At 41.6% G+C, this 20,955-nt stretch overlaps 1 protein-coding gene across 5 annotated transcripts in view; it reads right to left on the bottom strand.

Annotated features, from left to right (window-relative positions):
• Window positions 1-20,627, bottom strand: part of RGS7 (regulator of G protein signaling 7) — a 444,093-nt gene extending 423,466 nt beyond the window's left edge. For 2 of the 5 annotated variants that reach the window (XM_050950420.1, XM_050950421.1), the window contains exons 1-2: window positions 20,382-20,627; window positions 19,346-19,472 (exon numbers count right to left, since the gene is read on the bottom strand). In XM_050950420.1, coding sequence (XP_050806377.1) covers window positions 19,346-19,423 — 78 coding nt within the window. In that variant the 5' untranslated portion in view covers window positions 19,424-19,472; window positions 20,382-20,627. The remainder of the gene's footprint in view (window positions 1-19,345; window positions 19,473-20,381) is intronic. The other 3 variants (XM_050950423.1, XM_050950424.1, XM_050950422.1) reach the window with 2 other exon arrangements.
• Between the last annotated feature and the right edge of the window lie 328 nt (window positions 20,628-20,955).

Here is a 20,955-nt window from a genome sequence, read left to right as displayed (position 1 = left end):
GGGGGGCGCTCTGCCGGTCGCCACGAGGGTGGCAGGCAGGCTGCCTTCGGCAGCTTGCGTGCAGAAGGGCCGCTGGTCCCGCGGCTTTGGCAGACCTCCCGCAGACATGCCTGTGGAGGGTCTGCTGGTCCCATGGCTTCGGCGGACCTCCCGCAGGCACGCCAAAGGGAGGTTCGCCGAAGCCACAGGACCAGCAGACCCTCCGCAGGCAAGCCACTGAAGGCAGCCTGCCTGCCGTGCTTGGGGCGGCAAAATGCCTTGAGCTGCCCCTGCATGCAGCTCATCATAGAAGCGGCATGTCTGGGGCTATGACCCGGGGCAGCCATTTCCCTCTCTGGTTCTTTGGTAGACTTGCCAGAGCGCCTTAAGTTTCACGCTGTGTGTCCCTGTTACAACCTCTGTCCTTTATGTCCTTTGAGATTTTTTCAAATATTCTGGCATTTCATCTTTTGGAACGGAGTTTGGATAGCATGGATTCATCTACCCATACAGCGATCAAATGCGGCCACCTCCCATTTGGTCCATGCTGGAGTTCTTTTGAAATTCTGGGACTCCATGGTCACCTGTGCTGATGAGCTCTGCATGTGCTGATCAGCTCACCACGCTGGCCAAACAGGAAATGAAATCCAAAAGTTCACAGGGCTTTTCCTGTCTACTTGGCCAGTGCATCTGAGTTGAGAGTGCTGTCCAGAGCGATCACAATGGAGCACTTTGGGATAGCTCCCGGAGGCCAATTGAATTGCGTCCACACTATCCCAAATTCGACCCAGCAGGGTCGATTTCAGCGCTAATCCCCTCGCCAGCGAGGAGTACAGAAATTGATTTTAAGAGTCCTTTAAGTTGACAAAAATGGCTTTGTCGTGTGGACAGGTGCAAGATTGAATAGATCTAATGCTGTTAAAGTCGACCTAAACTCGTAGTGTAGACCAGGGCTAAGTGACTTAGACATACAACTAATAAAAACTATGCAACATTATTTAAAGTGTTTGAGACATTCCACGTGAAAACTGTTGAGATTTTGGTTTGAACAATTTTGAACTGCTAAGTCATTTTGACAAAGCAATTGATGGAGCACTGCAGAAACATGGAAAATTTTGAAACCACATTTCACTCAGATAGAACCTATTACCAATCGGGGGGGGAGTGGTAAAATTTTAAATAAGTAAAAATATTCACAAAATTTGGAACGTTTTATGATAAACATGTCTGTTTTTAATGTACAAGGAAACAATCCTAAATATTAAATAGACTTTCACTGTGCATTGTACACCTCTAATCTCTATCGTGCAGGAAGTCACACTTCATCAAAAAAAAATGTGGCCTATTGTGTACCAGTGAGAGTACTAATGAAGAACTTAAAAGCACATTGTTTAGTTCACTACCCCATTAATATACAAGTATACTAGATCTTTTGCTATTTTATGACAGCAAAAGAGGAATGGCCAAATTCTTTTATACTGATGAGAGTCTGTCACAACTTCACTGATATCAGTAAATCCAGGGTAAGTGAAAGCAAAGTTGGCCAGTTCATTTACAGTATGAAATTATACACAAACATGAATGAATGAAATGTGTGTGTTTAATATTTTGATTTCACTGATCAGATAACCCTTACATTAACTAGGTAGCTGCAGGAGACAATGCAGGCAGAAGCCCAGCAGCAGAGTGGGGGCTATCCAGTTTATTGCACTGAGCGCAGCATGTATAATTACGTGCCCTATGGGCAGGTGGTATATGTGTGCATTCGGTTGCAAGGAGCTCTTGGCCCTCAGAGACCGCGTATGGGCGGATCTGGAGGAGCTAAGGGAGGCAGTGAGGTGTGTTGATGGGGACACCGTAGAAGTGTCCTACCTCACATCAGACAGCCCCTGCACTGTTGAGGAGGATGAAAGGCCCAGGGAAGCAGAGCAGTCAACAGGAGCAGAGGGAAACCTTCCCATAGTTGGGACCCTCCTTCCAGATGATGTTGGGGTATCCTCTCGCACTGAGGTTACCTCTTCAGGGGAGGGAACACCAGTCACTAGGAAAAGGCAGATGTTAGTAATGGGAGATTCGATCATTAGAAACATAGGTAGCTGGGTTTGTGATGACCAGGAGAACCATATGTTGTCTTGCCTGCCTGGTGAAAAGGTTGCAGATCTCTTGAGGTATCTGAAGAGACTTCTGCGTAGTGCTGGGGAGGAGCCAGTGGTCGTGGTACATGTAGGTACCAGTGACATAGGGAAGGGTAGGAGAAACGTCCTGGAGGCCAAATTTAGGCTGCTAGGGAAGAGACTGAAATCCAGGACCTTTATGCTGGCATTCTCAGAAACGCTCCCATTTCCACGTGCAGGGTCAAGTAGGCGGCAGGCAGAGCGTCAGAGTCTCAATCCATGGATGAGATGATAGTGTAGAGAGGAGGGGTTTAGATTCATTAGGAACTGGTGAAACTTTTGGGATGAGGGGAGCCTATACAGGAGAGACGGGCTTCACCTAAACCAAAGTGGAACCAGACTGCTGGCACTTAACATTAAAAAGGTTACAGAGCACTTTTTAAACTAGGAGATGGGGGGAAGCTGACTGCTGCAGAGGAGCACATGGATCAGATAGAGACTTCTCTTAAAAAAAGAGTCTATTGATAGAGATTCTCTAGGTTATAGTCAGGAGCAGAGGATGGAAGAGGATAATGTAAGGGCCAGATCAGATGAGAAACATTCACATAAAGAATCGGACACATCAAAAAAGGGCAGACAAATAAACAGTGACAAGTTTTTAAAGTGCTTATACACAAATGCTAGAAGTCTAAATAATAAGATGGGTGAACTAGAGTGCCTCGTGATAGAGGAGCATATTGATATAATAGGCATCACAGAAACCTGGCAGACTGAGGACAATCAATGGGACACACTCATTCCAGGGTACAAAATATATTAGAAGGACAGAACAGGTCATGCAGAGAGGAAAGTGGCACTATATGTGAAAGAAAATGTAGAATCAAATGAAGTAAAAATCTTAAGTGAATCCACATGTTCCATAGAATTTCTATGGATAGTAATTTCATGCTCTAATAAAAATATAACATTAGGGATCTATTATCGACCACTTGACCAGGACAGTGATGGGGATGATGAAATGCTAAGGGAAATTAGAGAGGTTATCAAAATTAAGAACTCAATAATAGTGGGGGATTTCAATTATTCCCATATTGACTGGGAACATGTCACTTCAGGATGAAATGCAGAGACAAAATTTCTCGATACTTTAAAAGGACTGCTTCTTGGAGCAGTTGGTACGGGAACCCACAAGGAGAGAGGCAACTCTCGATTTAGTCCTGAGTGGAGCGCAGGAGCTGGTCCAAGAGGTAACTATAATATGACCGCTTGGAAATATTAACCATAATATAACAACATTTAACATCCCTGTGATGGGAAGAACATCTCAAAAGCCCAACACCGTGGCATTTAATTTCAAAAAAGGGAACTATGCAAAAATGAGGGGGTTAGTTAAACAGAAATTCAAAAGGTACAGTGACTAATATGAAATCCCTGCAAGCAGCATGGATGCTTTTTAAAAGCGCCATAATAGAGGCCCAACTTAAATGTATGCCCCAAATTAAGAAACACAGTAAAAGAACTAAAAAAGAGCCACCGTGGCCTAACCACCATGTAAAAGAAGCAGTGAGAGATAAAAAGGCATCTTTTAAAACATGGAAGTCAAATCCTAGTGACGTAAATAGAAAGGAGCATAAACACTGCCAAATTAAGTGTAAAAATTTAATAAGAAAAGCCTAAGAGGAGTTTGAAGAACAGCTAGCCAAAAACTCAAAAGGTAATAACAAAATGTTTTTTAAGTACATCAGAAGCAGGAAGCCTGCTAAACAATCAGTGGGGCCCCCGGATGATCAAGATACAAAAGGAGCGCTTAAAGACAATAAAGTCATTGTGGAGAAACTAAATGGATTCTTTGCTTCAGTCTTCACAGCTGAGGATGTTCGGGAGATTCCCAAACCTGAGACAGCTTTTGTAGGTGACAAATCTGAGGAACTGTCACAGATTGAACTATTACTAGAGGAGGTTTTGGAATTAATTGACAAACAATAAACAAGTCACTGGGACCAGATGGCATTCACTCAAGAGTTCTGAAAGAACTCAAACTATTAACTATGGTTTGTAACCTGTCCTTTAAAATTGGCTTCTGTAACCAATGACTGGAAGATAGCTAATGTAACACCAATATTTTAAAAGGGCTCTAGAGGTGATCCCAGCAATTACAGACCAGTAAGTCTAACATCAGTACCAGGCAAATTAGTTGAAACAATAGTAAAGAATAAAATTATCAGATACATAGAAGAACATAAATTGTTGGGCAAAAGTCAACATGGTTTCTGTAAAGGGAAATCTTGTCTTACTAATCTATTAGAGTTCTTTGAAGGGGTCAACAAACATGTGGACAAGGGGGATCCAGTGGACATAGTGTACGTAGATTTCCAGAAAGCCTTTGACAACCTCCCTCAACAAAGGCTCTTATGTAAATTGAGTTGTCATGGGATAAAAGGGAAGGTCCTTTCATGGACTGAGAACTGGTTAAAAGACAGGGAACAAAGGGTAGGAATAAATGGTAAATTCTCAGAATGGAGAGGCGTAACTAGTGGTGTTTCCCAAGGGTCAGTCCTAGGACCAATCCTATTCAATTTATTTATAAATGATCTGGAGAAACGGGTAAGAAGTGAGGTGGCAAAATTTACAGATGATACTAAACTGCTCAAGATAGCTAAGCCCAAAGCAGACTGTGAAGAACTTCAAAAAGATTTCACAAAATTAAGTGACTGGGCAACAAAATGGCAAATGAAATTTAATGTGGATAAATGTAAAGTAATGCACATTGGAGAAAATAATCCCAACTATACATATAATATGAAGGGGGTTAATTTAGCTACAACTAATCAGGAAAAAGATCTTGGAGTCATTGTGGATAGTTCTCTGAAGACGTCCACACAGTGTGCAGAGGTGGTCAAAAAAGCTAACAGGATGTTAGGAATCATTAAAAAGGGGATAGAGAATATGAAGGAGAATATATTATTGCCCTTATATATATTGATGGTATGCCCACATCTTGAATACTGCATACAAATGTGGTCTCCTCATCTCAAAAATGATATACTGGCACTAGGAAAGGTTCAGAGAAGGGCAACTAAAATGATTAGGGATTTGGAATGGGGCCCATATGAGGAGAGATTAAAGAGGCTAGGACTTTTCAGCTTGGAAAAGAGGAGACTAAGGGGGAATATGATAGAAGTACATAAAATCATGAGTGATGTGGAGAAAGTAGATAAGGAAAAGTTACTTACTTATTCCCATCATACAAGAACTAGGAGCCACCAAATGAAATTAATGGGCAGCAGTTTTAAAACAAAAAAGGAAATTCTTCTTCACACAGTGCACAGTCAACTTGTGGAACTCCTTGCCTGAGGAGCTTGTGAAAGCTAGGACTATAACATTTAAAGGAGAACTGGATAAATTCATGGAGGTTAAGTCCATTAATGGTTATTAGCCAAGATGGGTAAGGAATGGTGTCCCTAGCCTCTGTTTGTCAGAAAGTGGAGATGGATGGCAGGAGAGAAATCACTTGACCATTACCTGTTAGCTTCACTCCCTCTGGGGCACCTGGCATTGGCCACTGTCGGTAGAGAGGATACTGGGCTAGATGGACCTTTGGTCTGACCCAGTATGGCCGTTCTTATAACTATATCCCATAAGTTAGTAGTTCTCAAACTTGAAAATTGCTGAGGGTCTTCGCGGACCACTTAATGATCTTTCTCAAATGTTGTTTGTACTGCTAGCTAATGATTGTAAAGCACTTCGGATAAAAGCACTATATATAAAAAAAACCCTTAATAAACATTTTTTGTTCTACAAATAAAAGCACACAACTCATATTTTAATTGCTGAGTCTTACCTTTCTAATGCAAGGATGTGTCCTCTTTCCCCCACCACGGCAGCCCCTGAGCTGGGACTGGGAAGGACGGGGGGAGGGGGTCTCTCCCTCTCTCTCCCACTGTAGCAGCCATAGGGCTGAGACTGGGAAGCAGGGGGTCTCTGCCCAGCAGCCGCAGCCCTGGAGCTGGGGAAAGTCACCTCTTTCTCTGGCTACCAGAGCCCTGCACATCCCAAATTGCCCCCACCCCCTCTTCTCACTCCACTGCTCCCTCCTATCTACCCCCTATTCCCCACCCAAGGCCACCACTTCACCTTTTATGTGCATATTCTCCAGGGTCAAGGCACCTAACTATTGGAGCCATGTCTGCCCAGTTCCACTAATTAGGTGGGTGACCCTTCCTCTGCCACAAGTCAAACAATCAATCTTCTGAAGAAGGAGGACATTTTAGCATACTATACCTTTAAATATATATGTACTGTAGTAGTTATTTTAAGTTTTGGGGATCTAAAGGCCAATCTGGGGATTTCAATATGCCATATTTGACCAGTGTGGTACACCAGGAAGGAAATGCACTCAACTGACGGTTCATTCCTCTGAAATTAAAATAGAAACCCAGAATGGTTGAGTGATTGCCATGGATTCATTTTGACTTTGAGAAAGAGTCAGAAAAAATAAGGTCTCTACACTCTCACTCACCTGCTCTTATTAGTGATAGCTGGTATAGATGTAAACTCCAGAAAAAAACTGTATCTCAAGAAATAGTCAAAGAAAAATATTTGGATATTTTAGTCACTGAGAATTAACACAAACAAGAAATGATCTTTTGAAATACAAACAAGCCCGTACAGTACTATGGTAAGGGATACGATTTAATATGAGTCTCATTCACTTCTGTAGCGTCAGACTAGCTGCAGAGAATTTGGTTCATAAGAAAGATTGTAAACTATGCAAAAGAGATCTCTTTATTGTGCACACGTTACAGCCAAAGAGAAAGAACTGAGGAGGAATTCTTATTGTGAAGACCTGCAGAAGGAATATCAATGAAAAAAATACCTCAAATTTGTGCTAAATAATTGCAATCTTGCATTTGTGTAGTGCCTTTCATCCTGCATATCCCGAAGTGTTTTAGAAACAAGGCAACACGCTTATAGATAACTTCACCTATGGGATGAAACACAGCACTTATTGAGCAGATTGTCACAATATTGTACAACACTTCAGCCAAGCAATACAGGCTTCTTCACATTGGAAGCTACAAAGAGAATATAGGGAGATTGCAGATCAGGTAATTTTATGCTATTTAGCCAGGACACCAATGTTAACACCTTTCCTCTCATGAAATTAATAACCAAAATGTAATCTGGACTTCAATTTTATTATCTTTAGCAGAGTCCCTCCTAATATCTTGCTGAGATGTTTCATACTCAGTGGGAAGAACACCACCTAGTGAGTCACCAGCAGTACTTCCAGCAGCACCTATGTGTTCCCTTGAGGGCACTTATTCAAATATTGGCCCAGCATAACCCTTCTTGCCTTGTGAGATTTGACAGAAGAAGAGCATATGGTAGTATAACCAGAGGCCACAAGAAATTCTGTACCATGAATCTGAAATTATCACAATATGATGAAACACGAACTCATCATGAATCACAAGTGAGGAAAAGCACTGTACCACAATGCCCTTTCCCTGTACATACTTAGTGCCCTTTAACTTACTGAGGGTCATGCACACTTATCAAGAATACCGTAACAGATGCAGTGATCTGATTAAGAAAGCAGAAGATACTTCACAGAATGCCAAGGCAACTCACAACCTATCTGATTAAAAAAAAACTAGCTGAAAATAAAAGTGAAATTCATGAGTACATTAAATCTATCTAGTTGAAGGGGATAGTGGAAACACATGAAAAGGGACAAGCAGCACACATTGTCAGTACACAACCAATCAACTCTGCCATCTTCTGCATTTATCTTCATTTGGATCAATCACCTTCCATAGCTGAGATATTTTCAAAAGGCAAACCTTGAACTTTGGTATAAAATAATCAATCCCAGTCTGGCACGCTCATTGTAAAGTCACTTTGTGGTGTAGGAATAGGACCTTAGTGTAAATAAGAATCAAACTCTTTTTTTCCTAAGCTACCTCAAGTCATGCCTCAATGTTTTGGAGGGGTAAAAAAGAACAATTGTTTGAGCTTTGGTGATCCTAGATGTTAAGACTTCAGGTATAGTACATCTGCAACATTTTCATGAAATGGAGGTATACAAGCGACTGACTGCATCTGCAGGACAATTTAGGATGCATATACACAAATATGGCTATGTTCTGTTCATCTGAATAAATATCACAGTGAGGAATACGTGCAACATTAATATGAGAAGCACACAACTATGACTGTTAACAGACAGTCGAGATACACTTTAGAACCAGTTTTGAAAGTCCTTAAGTGATGGAATTAGCAACTCAGAGCAAAGACAACATACCAATTCCTTTGTGGTAAATTACTCTTGCAAATTTGAGTCAGAAGTGTCTTAGGAGCAGAAGAAGCTGTTTGAACTCTGAAAAGAATGTTGGCTTTAAAATATGAAAAAAATATTCCTGTGCTGCAGTTCTGTGAGGCACAAGGGATGTTGGTGTGATGGGTTCCCCCTAGGGTGACACCTGGAACTGGAGTACCCGAGCCCACCTGACCCACCAGCCTGGGCTCCCTTTACACTGTACTTCTGTGACAGGCTCTCAATCTCCCTCCAGCACACATACAGGTAGTAACACACTCAACTATAGCTACACACCGATGCTGAGATCAGCTCTGAATGGGAAGGCACAGCTAAGAAACTGCCGAGTTACTCAAGTACACACACCCCTTTGAACGGTAAGCCCAAAATTATACCATCTTGCATTGCACAGGAAACTGTACAGCATAAGCTCATGATATTCACTCCCTCCCTCAACGTGGAGAGGAATATACACAGCTTTCTACCCCAATGACTCCTGTACACACAGGTTTTAGACAAAGCAATAATAAATTTATTAACTACAAGAAGATAGATTAAGTGATTATAAGGGATAGCAAACAGATCAAAGCAGATTATTTAGCAAATAAAACAAAAATGCAATCTACGCTTAATACAAGCAAGTCTCATCTTACACGCATTTAACGTGTGAATTCAGCTCTGTGCGGTCGGCAAAAAACAAAACAAAAACAACAATTTTAATACTGTGCCTGTAGTGCCCACCATTACACTCAATGTAATTTTGATTATATGTGATTTTTGCTTTACACGCTGACAGTAGAACATAACCCCAGCGTAAGATGAGACTCGCCTGTATATTAAATAAATCGGATATGAGCAGGGCCAGTGCTTCCATTTAGGTGACCTAGGCGGTCACCTAGGGCGCCAGGATTTGGGAGGGCGGCATATTGCAGCCCTCGGCGGCGGGGGGTCCTTCCACGCTCTGGGTCATCAGCAGCAATTCTGTGGCGGGTCCTTCACTCGCTCCGGGACCCACCACCGAAGTGCCCCGAAGACCAGGAGCGCAGAAGGACCCCCCCCACCGCAGAATTGCTGCCAATGACCAGGAGCGCGGAAGGACCCCAGCCTAGGGTGCCAAAAACCCTGGCACCGCTCCTGGATATGAGTAACAAATTTTCACCCTAATTGTTGGTTTAGGCTTTTGGCAGAGATTCTTGAGGGAAAACTGCACTTGCTTGCAGCTTAAAACCCCACATATTCTTTTCCCGGCTAGAAATCTGGGTTCAGCCCTTCTCCTCAGTTCAGTCTTTGTTTCTCAGGTGTTTCCAAGCATCGCCTTTGGGCAGGGAGTCAGTGAAGACCCATGATGGCACTCTGCTGCCTGAAATAGCTTTTGCATATGGCGGGAATTCTTTGTTTCCAACTTTAGTTCTCACATCTTTCAGTAAAAAAACACTGGCATTCTATGATGGAGTCCAGTACCAGGTGACTTGGTCACATGCCTCTGTAGGGCCATAGCAGCCATGAGTCAGAAGCGGTTTGTACTGTCCTCAGGAAGGTTCCCTGGAGGGAGATGAACATCTTCTAAGACCTATTGTTCTCCCTAATGGGCCTTCCCAACCAGCCTTCTAGACTGATTGCATTCTGCCTAGTGGGAGTTCCCCAGGTGTAAACATATTTGTAATACAGATATATCGTCAATATTCCTAACTTCAGATACAAAAGTGATACATGCATACAAATAGGATAATTTCATATTCAGTAAGTCATAACCTTTTCAATTATATCTCACATCATCTATCTTGCATAAAATACATCATAATTACACCATAATCATATCATAACAATCTCTCTATGAAGATTATGGGGTGTAATGTCACAGTTGGCATTAGTGCAGATCAGTACTAAACTTGATCCAGGGCACCTCCGGGCTTGCTGCATCACTTATGAATGCAAAAAAATTGCTTGAGCCCCAGCACCTAATTGCTTCAGCATCTAGCACCTTTTTCATTACAAATTAAGGAGTGGTACAGATAGAGTATTATGTTGCTTTTTCCTGTTGCACATGTGTGGGAGAAAGGCATCCAGCTCTCCTGGAAACCAAAATGAAGCATTACCCAAAGTGGAAATGTATATGACCTTGCTCTGTTCTTCAAGACACAGGAGCCAAGATCTGAGCATCTAGTTTAACTCGGTTAAATACAAAAGATCCCATTGGTTGTTTAATAATAGAGGCATTGCATGATTTTTCAAAGGTGCTGAGCACCTCTTGTTTCCATTTGACTTCAATGGGTATTGTGGTTGCTTGGCAACTCTGAAAACACACACACACACACACACACACACACACACAGGCAAGAAATTTCAAATCTTGTAATCTAGTGCGTGTGTGTGTGAGAGCGGGTGGGTGAGTTTTATTGCTCAGAGCACTTTAATTGTTTCAAATTAAATTAGTGGATTCATAATAACTTAGTATTTTTCTAGTGCTTCATATGCTCCAAACACTGTACAGATATTAACCAAGGAATTCTCATAACACCCTTGTGAGATAGGTGGATTAGGAGTATAATTAAACACCTTTACAGATGAGGAAGCCAAGACAAAAAGGCAAAATAATTCGTTATGTGCCACACAGTAAGTCAGTGGCATGTCCAGGATTGGAATGGAGAACACCTCGTGACTCCTGATCTCATGCTCATTCCTCCAGACCAAACTGCCTTTATGTACCTGCATGACAAAACTTGTGGAAAATTACTAAAAATCAGGGGTTTTATAGCACAGCCACCCAATCTTGTATTTCCTGCACTATTTTCCCCTCTTTACAGAAGGAACAGGGCCAGGGTTTAAAAAAATAGACAAAAGAGAAGGGGTTTTTTTTGTTCTGTTTTTTAAACAGCTTCAGAGGAAGCCTAGTTTTGAATCTTGTTTTTAATTGTAAATTCATATTCTAATTACTGATGTCCATTCCATTTCAAATGCATGTGGGTGGCTTCTAATTACAAATCAAGAGGTGCCATGAGTTTGGCCCATGTGAAAGACACACTGCATTCTATCTTGGCGATTCCTAGGAGTTTGGGTGAATAAGAAGCAATAAAATGAATCATTTTTATGAACTATTTCAAGTCCCTGTCTGTCAAAGGACATGAGCTAAATCATTTATTCATTCTGATAATACAGTATATCAAAGAAAAATTTATACAATGGAAGAATATATGAGAGATTTTCCCACAGAAGTCACAAAACCTAATCTTCCAGAATGGAATCTCCAAGCACCAGGAATTTCAGATTTGTTTTAACAGCCAAGAACATAATTTACAGTGGAGAAAAAAAATACAATCAGGAGGAGATGTACTATGTGGAAGACAAACTGCAATAGCATTGAACGATATCATCATTCCAAGGGATATTAATTGTCTGAGATGGAGATTTTATTATTTAGACAAAAAGCACAAAAAAGCAAACATTTATTTTCATGATTATTAAATTAAGGCTAATTATACATCATTAACAATCAGCATGCAAGAAAACTGGGTTTTGCCAAGCTAATATTCCAAGTACCAAAAAAAGAAAAAAAAATACAATCCACACTTCAATTAACTGAGGTCACATTGCTTATTTAAATATCTGATCAAATAAGGATTTAAATAAACCTAATAAAATGAACACACAGTGAAACACACTAAACTAGAGTCCCCATCCTGCAAAGTGTGACAGGAAAGCAGACACTTCATATATACTGCAGGACTCCGCTGGCACAGCGGTACTCTTTGCAGGCTTGTGCCATAAAAGAAAGCAAGCATAAACATGCAGGTTATTAAAAAACAAAAAGAACAGAGGAATACATTTCCTTCTCGGGTAATATTTACTTTGGGTTAAATTGGACCCTCTCTGAGCTGAGTGTGGACGTGTCCTCTCTGTGCTATGTGTCTTCCTCTGTAGTATCATTCCTTTCCCACCTGCATGCACACATACACCTTAGAACCAGTGGAGAGCTTGCCACAGGGGAGGCATTTTGAAAAGGGGTAGATCTGGGGGCATAGGTGAAAAGAAGTGGCCAAAACCAAGGGAAGAGATAGCAATGGTATAGAGAAGTTCCCACTCTACCTGTGGTACTTATGTGGCTGCATCACTGTAGTATCGGAGCACCTCACAATGTCTAACCTATTTCTCCTCATAGCCCCTCTGAGGTAAAGCAGTGCTATTATCCCCATTATACAGATAGGTCACTGGGGCACACAGACTAAAGGCCAGATTTTCAAACATATTTAGGCACTTAGTGGGATTTTCAAAAGTGCCTGGAAGGTTAGTTGCATCTTTGGGTGCCTAAAATGCTTTGAAATTCTGTCCTTAAGGCACTGGCCTGATGTCATACAGGAAGTCCATGGGAGGAGTAGAACCCAGGCCACGTCCACACTACAGAGTAAAATCGAAATTAATAAAATCGATTTTATAAAACAGGTTTTATAAAATCGATTTTACGCGTCCACACTAGGGCACATTACTTCGGTGGTGTGCGTCCATGGTCCCAGGCTACCATCGATTTCCAGAGCGGTGCACTCTGGGTAGCTCAGTAAAAGAATGGGACCAATAACTTCGATTTCCGTCCACACTAACCCTAAATCGATATAGTAATATCGATTTTAGGGTTACTCCTCTCGTTGAGCAGGAGTACAGAAATCGATTTTAAGACCCCTTAAAATCGATTTTAAGTGCCTTGTAGTGTGGACAGGTACAGCGTTAAATCGATTTAATGCTGTTTAAATCGATTTAACGCTGTAGTGTGGACCAGGCCCCAGATCATTCAGCGCTAGATCTCTATCCAGCAGGCCAGCCTATCACTCTGCTACATGCTGGAAGAAAAAAGGATCTGATAGCAAAACCAAGGCAGATAGCTCTGAGGCTCCAGCAAACAGTCCCAGGAAGTTGGGATGGAGGTCCTGGTTGACAGTACGAAATGAAGCACAGAAGTCAGGAAGCATGGAGAATGAGAGTCAAACAAGAGGCGATTACTTAATTCCCACTTCTGCCCCATACTGTTCTGTAGAAAAATGGCTGCTGTGCAATTTTACATTTTAACTGAAAATCATTTTGTTTTGCTATATTTTGTTCTGAGTTCTAGAAAAGGAAGGAATCAGAAAGTGTCATACAAGTATCAGATGTGTTTATGCCTCAAATTCTTAGGGTTTCAGCTGTATCAAGGCCAATTCCCGAACAAAGAACAGAAATTGTATTCACAGAGTCCATGAAGTTGACAATTATTGTCATGATTTTGTATTATTCACTGGGCACCATCTGTGTGCTCAGCACTGTTCAGAATATGTAGTCCCCGAGCCAATGCATATAAAGTTTGTAACTATCGATAAGATAGCTAAGGTATTTAAGTCTGAAATATATAGTTACTGACCACATGTTATCACATGTTCACTGTGATGTTAATATCTATGAATGGAGGTGCTGATGGCAATAGAAGTTTTACTGGATTAAGGACTAGAAGATTAAACCCTCCAAGAGGAAGAGCTTCCCAGAGATCCTGTGGCTGTTTATTTTCCTTTCCTGCTTGCAGTGGCCCTGATATACCTCAGAAGTCTCAATATTTTTCTCAACTTTAAAATGGAATTTTCTTGGTATTTGGGTTTAAACATTCTCCTGTGAGAACTGCCACTCAATCACTGTGGTGTTGTGTTTAAGAGCTTTCTCGAAAGTAACTAGCCTTTAAATAGAAGTAAAAAGTAGTGTTGCCAACTCTCCTGATTTTATCATGAATCTCATGATAATTTTTTTCCTTAAAGCCCCAGCTACTGGAATGAAGTGGATATGTGATGATTTCAACCTTGATTCTTAAAGAAAAATGAAGTTTCTAGCCTTGTGGCTATGGAGAAAGCTTCAAAATGTGATCCAGTGCACTCTAAAAGCTCAAAAAGCAGAAGGCAAATAAAAAGGACACAGAATCTCTTATTTTTACTTAATCTCATGATTTTAAAGCCAAACTCATGATTGTTGGAGAGCCTGATTCATGATTTTTGAACATTTGGGGTTGGTAATACTGTGAAAGTGACTTGAGAGTGTATTTTTTTGTGAACTTTGAATTTGCAGTCTTAGAGCCATCCTCTTTTGCTTTGCTTGAAATCCCTCAATTTTTATATCATATGGCATATATTGAACCTTGGCATTTCAAAAAATATGTAATAAATTTAAAATCATAATAAAAAAGTGACTATACTACACGTCACTATCAATAGAATGGTCGTTTCCATAGAAACTAATCTAGAATGCTTCAAAAGGGAAAGAGCAGAGAGACTGAAAGTGACAATGTACAATCCACACAGGCATATACAGTATCGGTTAGAATCCCATGGCTTTTTTCAACTCAAGGAAATACAGCATAGGGTAGTGGTTCTAAAATTAGAAGTTTTCCCCAACAATAAATTCTCTCCTCTCCATGTCAAATTGAAGAAAGAAAACAACCTCAAGTTCTGAAAACTTAAACTCATAAGATACAAGAAAAGCCAATATTAGTAGTTTTCTCTACAATCCAACTTTTACCTACAATTGCAAGTGTTGCTGAAATCAAAAATTTCTATATGATGTTCAAACACTAATGGTTCCAGTGTTCTTACATCTTCTAATTCAGCTTTTAATTGCTGATGGATATAGACTCAGTAGGAAAGGAAATAAAAGTAATATTTTCAATAAGTTCATATTTGCCTGAAGCTAATACCAGGAAACTTTAGGACTCTTCCTAAGGTATGTTGGCACCACCTATGTGTCATATTTCATTATTTTATAATGAGGCAGGCATCTAAGAACAGTAATGCAGGTGACATTCTAGTAAAAGAAAAAAAGTACAAGAGCTTTCTGAGGTGGCATGATACTGATATAAGGAACTATTTATCTGTGCAAGTGCCTTTTGCAATACAGATTTAAACAAGTCATTTATGAACTAAATATTTAACTCAAATATTTGATCTTGGTTTTCTAAAAAAAAAATCACCTAAATGTGCAGTATACTTTCTGTGTATATGAACGTGGAACACTGGAAGAAATCTAGATTGTGTCATTTTATACTATTATGTTTTCTTCATCTTCCTTTTCTGGACAAACCAATCAGCTTTCTCCACTTCCTTATCTTGGTAACTAACCGGAAACTAACTATAGGTGAGAGATGAACTTGTTTACTATAATCTTTGTCGTTCTGTTTGGGCTTGGCATCTCTGAAAATTAACACTGGATCTATAAATCCCCTGACCTTTGAAAAAGGTCAGATCCAGACCTCAGAATTCAGACTCTCTCTATGATGAGCCAAACTTCAATAATGAATCCAAATATGCCTGAACTTCATAAAAATGCAGATTCAGATCAGATCTATGATCCAAACATTGTGACTCCGGACCATCTCAAATCATCCAAATTCTTCAAATTTTCTGGTCTTTTCGTGACTTGATTAGGCCAGGATTTAGGGAGACCTGGGCCGGGGCGGCTCTAGGTATTTTGCCGCCCCAAGCACAGCAGGCAGGCTGTCTTCAGTGGCTTGCCTGCGGGAGGTTCCTGGTCCCGCGGATTCGGCGGCATACCTGCGGGAGGTCCGCCGAAGCCGTGGGACCAGCAGACCCTCTGCAGGCATGTCACTGAAGGCAACCTGCCTGCCGCCCTCGCAGCGACCGGCAAAGCACCCCCCCGTGGCTTGCCGCTCCAAGCACATGCTTGGCATGCTGGTACCTGGATTCGCCCATGATCTGGGTTATGACTCTAGGCAGTCCAGACTGTATTTAATAAGACTGGAGCTAGAGAGACAGTGAGAACTACAAGGTTATGTTTGTGCTCAGCATTCTCAGTAAAGAATTTGCTTTGTATTCACTACAGTCAAGGCCTGTCTCTTGCCTATCACAAGAGATATTACATGTTTCCTCTTTTTCTCATGGGCACAGATATCAGATTGCCATCCCACACAATCATGCTGCATAAATATCGTATTGAGACAAACAGTTAAACCCAATCACATTTAAGCCATGGCATTCAAAATGTAAGGAGATTTTCAATTCTAAATATTCAATCATCCATGAGACAACCACCCCAAAAGTACATAACTTTTTCAAGTAACTTCTAATTCATTTTCTAATTATTTTTTTTTAAAGTACTTCATGAATTTGGCAGGTCTGTACTCTAGTTACTCAGCACAGTTCATTCATCCCTAATACAATGACAAAATGCAACAAAAAAACCTTACTAGTTATTGCAGCCTTTTCTTAGAAAATGGAGGAGCATTATGTTCTGAAATTGATTACAAAATTCCTGTGGTGTAGCAGCCATTATTAAACCATCAAGCCTTCAAGGACAGCTGGTAATATCTGAAGTCAAATGTCTTATGCTTTAATAACCTCTTACCATACTCTAAACCCAGAAGTCTTCTACATTTGTTGATGGTAGTATCGCATTTGCATCCTGTCATAAACACCTATGTACTTCTAAAATACATATGTCACCAGATCTTACTTTGTTTCCTGTTTCCTAGAACATTGCTTGGAAGTTTTCACCCAAGACTGTGCCACCTATCAATACAATCTATAGTATGATAGGTCAAGAGGAATAGCTAAAGGAATCAAAGAAAGCAGGCATAGACCCATAGACTGTAAAGCCAGAAGGGACCATAATGATCATCCAGTCTGACATCCTCCACATTGCAGGCCACAGAACCTCACCCACCCATTCCTGTAATAGATCCATAACCTTTGGCTGAGTTACTGAAGTCCTCAAATCATGATTTAAAGACTTAAAGTTACAGAGAATTCACCATTTATAGTAGCATAAACCTTCAAGTGACCTGTACCCCACACTACAGAGGAAGATGAAAACCCCACAGGGTCTCTGCCAATCTGACCCAGGGGAAAATTCTCTCCTAACCACAAAAATAACATGACAGATTATATTGCATAAGATTAAGATATGTGAAAAGTGCCTACTATACAACTCTGTTGTAAAAAATGCCATAGAAAAACTAGGTAAATAAACACAGTATTTGTATTTTCCTATACATGTTACATATGTCTGGAAGTTACACTTCAGCAAGAGATAGACATTTTTAAAAAAGAAAAGAAAAGAATCAGTTTAGTGGGTTAAAAAAAAAGATGTATCTGAGTACAGCTCCTTTAGAACAACTGTGACACTCAAGAAGTCCTTTTAATATCTCCTATGCAATAGTTCTACCATCCATTATACAGCTGAAATATTACAATGAAACTTATTCATATTATAGATAGATAGATAGATAGATAGATAGATAGATAGATAGATAGATAGATATAATGAAATACTATGTTTTTGAGGGAACTGAATCAAATCAAGTAGGTGCAATAATTTTTTAGGAAATATAATATGATGATAATCATTCTGCCCATGTTTGTTTACTATATAAATATACATAAGCACATAGACAATTTTTGTACACAATTGTAATGTTAATGGACAGGTGGTCCAATGACATTATGCACGTGCAAAGTTTTCCAAACTTTTGTGCATCAAATTCCTAAAATTATATTTAGTCACATAAACAAAAGTAGCCTGATTTTCAGAGGTGCTGGCATTACCAAATCCCACTGAAGTCAGCAGTATCTTTCAAAATGAGAAGGCATGAACTATACATCAATTTGTGACTAACAAAATATTTATAATCTCTGGAAAGAACAGTCTATTACCACAATATCTGATGACATCAATTACTCTCACTATTGAAGAAGCACTGACAATTAATCTGAGAATGTTTTTAATTTCAGTCAATGTGGAGGGGGAAGAGAGAGAGAGTCAACTCCTAAAAGACAAAAATAAGAGTTGATTTTTCTATTTTAAAAATCCACAAACTAATTACAACTCCCTAAATTCTGGGAGTAAACAGGTAGTTAAAACATTCTACATCCAAGGTTGTGTGAAAGATTCTCTTTCACCACTACCACAATTTAAGAATTTTCTCATTTAATTATAATTTAGTTGTATTTATTTAAAGAAGCCAAATTCAAAGGTAAAGACAGATTATGTTTAAACTAAGGAGATAAAGTTATCTCAAATTTCCCAAAGCAACCATTCTAACTGAAGTTCAGTAGCCAAATAAATCCCATTATTTAGGTCAATGTCTGGGAGTTTGTTTACTGATGTTGTGTTAAAACATTTATCATGTTGGGAAATCTATTTGCAGAGAGAATCCTTGGAATACACATTTAAAAATGCTATTGATTGTAAAACAAAAAAAATCTACACAATTATTTTCCTCATACCACATGTGCAATTAACACTTTAATTGCATTGTAAATAATTGACTACTTAACCATCAAACATTTGTTATCTGAAAACTAACATACGAAGTATGTAATATTTTTACTCATTTTACAATCAAATCATTTTAAAAGGGAATAGTCTAACTCAATCGTAAAATGTTTTATCATCACATAGCTGTACCCAGCACGTGGAAAGAGCAAGTGAAATAAATTAATATTGCAGCACTGCCATCTGACACATAAAATGAACCGAACATGAATGAATGTTTAAAGTATACATTATAGAATAAACGTTCTTGAACACTTTGCAAAGTTATCTGTGCATATGTATATGTGTTTTAAAACAGAAAGAAAGAGATTAGGTAATTTCTTAAAATAAAAGACAACAGATAAACGGATTGGGATATTGAGCTAATATTTCACACGCTCATACTGTTGCTATTTAAGTAGTGTAAAGTATACATCATGTACTAAATATTCCAACAGTAAAGCACGGATCTCTCTGATGCTCTGAAATCATGTTGTTGCACTCCTACGAATGGAACATCAGAGCAGCAGCTTGTATTAAGACAAGTGGAGGCAAAATGTTAAAATAGTTACATTTTCCGGGGGGGGGGGGAGGAGAAACCAGGAAAGAAAGTTTCCTAATGCCATTTGCTCAACTGTTTCGGAGAAATTAAAAAGCCTCCTACCTTTCTGTATACCAGCATGTTTGGGGATTCATCAGCCACCCCGTTGCTGCTTTGCCCATAATTATTTCCTTGCGCCATGTCCCAATGCTACGATCCGCTGACAAACGTTGCGCTGAGCAATTTGCCACTGTGAAAGGTAAGAGTGATCAGTGAGATACAGCTGCAGCAGATCTCCTTCCCCCTACTGACGGTGATTAACAGAGCGGACTTTCTCCCAACAGTTTACCATCATCAGTTTCTCCGCCCGACATCTACACTGGGGCAAAGCAGCTAATTCCCCGTTTACTGCCATTACCCCCTAGCGCCAGTAAATAATGAATGAGTGTAACGTACTAACCTAGTTTCGACTTTAATGAATTGCCACTTCACGCCGCTGAGCACACTAAGGTAGAGGCATCTCCCTACAAAATGCTCCCCCCACACACGCGCCCCCACTGAATACTGGACACCACATCTTTCTGACCGTCCTTTAAAGGGCTGTGACCGCGTGTCAGGAACTGCCAATTAGCCGGCTGCCTTCCCAGCTGTTCAGCTCACGGTTCATCCTGCACCCCGCACCCCAGCAGCCGCCCGGAGGCATCTCCCGCTACAGCACTTCCCCGGCCCGTGTGCGCTCACCCACCTGCACAAAGAGCCGCGCCAGCTTTTCGGGGGAGGGGGGGAAGCCCCCCGGCACCACACGGTGCCGGCTCCATCCCCTCCTCCCCCACTCCACGGGCAGAGCGCGCCGGCGGCTGCAGAGCCTCAGCCAGGCTCCGAGCAGCCCGCCTGACAACCCGCTGCGGGAGGGCGGGGGCTGGGTTCACTCCGATCCCCAGCCAGCCCCGCTCTCCCCCGGCCCGGCAGCTCCAGCCCCGCGGCACGTTTGGGCTGGCGCTGCCGGCGGCTCTGCCCTGCTTTGGAAGCCCGCGCCTGGGCTTTCAGCACCGCGGACAGCAACCCCGGAAGCCCTCAGCCCCCTGCTCGCCGGCGGCACCCCACCCGCGCCGCTCCGGGGGAGGGTGAACTCCCCCCGCTCCCCGCCCTGCCTATTTACCTCCCCGGGCCAAGGTCACTGGCTGCACGGCGGCAGCGGCTCCTCTCCTCCGGGCGCGCGCCTCGCGGTCGGTGTCAGCCGGCAGCGGAGGGAGGGACGCGAGGATCGGTCATCACACAAACAATGTGCACCCGGGCTGCTGCCGCCTGCTGCTGCTGCCGCCGCCGCGGAGGCTGCGACTCTCCCTAAGCCTTGCACAAGCGGCCGCGGCTCCCCTCCCTGGAACGGAGCTGCCTCGTCACGTGAGGAAATGGAACGTCAAAGGTGCTGCTGCTGCAGCGCCAGGCGGCTCACAAACCCGCCTGCTCTCTGGCTGCTGCTCTCAGCTCTCTCTGCCCCCACGGGAAGCAGCCAAGGAGCTGCAGCTGCCTGCAGGTTTGGCAGCAAGTTGTCAACGAGATTAGGCAACGCGGGAGGGCTGGCCAAGAATAGAATATGGGCTAATAGGATGGATGATGGGGGGGGCAGCAGTGGGGGGAAAGTGTGTCACATCCTCTCTCTTCCTCCAGCATACAGCCCTGGCTGATCATCTACTACGCCCAGCCTTGTACCTGTTTTTAAGGAGTGAGGCCAG

The sequence above is a fragment of the Gopherus flavomarginatus genome, chromosome 4 (assembly GCF_025201925.1).
Source record: "Gopherus flavomarginatus isolate rGopFla2 chromosome 4, rGopFla2.mat.asm, whole genome shotgun sequence".
NCBI classification, from domain to species: Eukaryota; Metazoa; Chordata; order Testudines; family Testudinidae; genus Gopherus; species Gopherus flavomarginatus.
The sequence above is the reverse complement of the archived record's forward strand: the minus strand, read 5'-3'. Positions and strand labels throughout refer to the sequence as shown.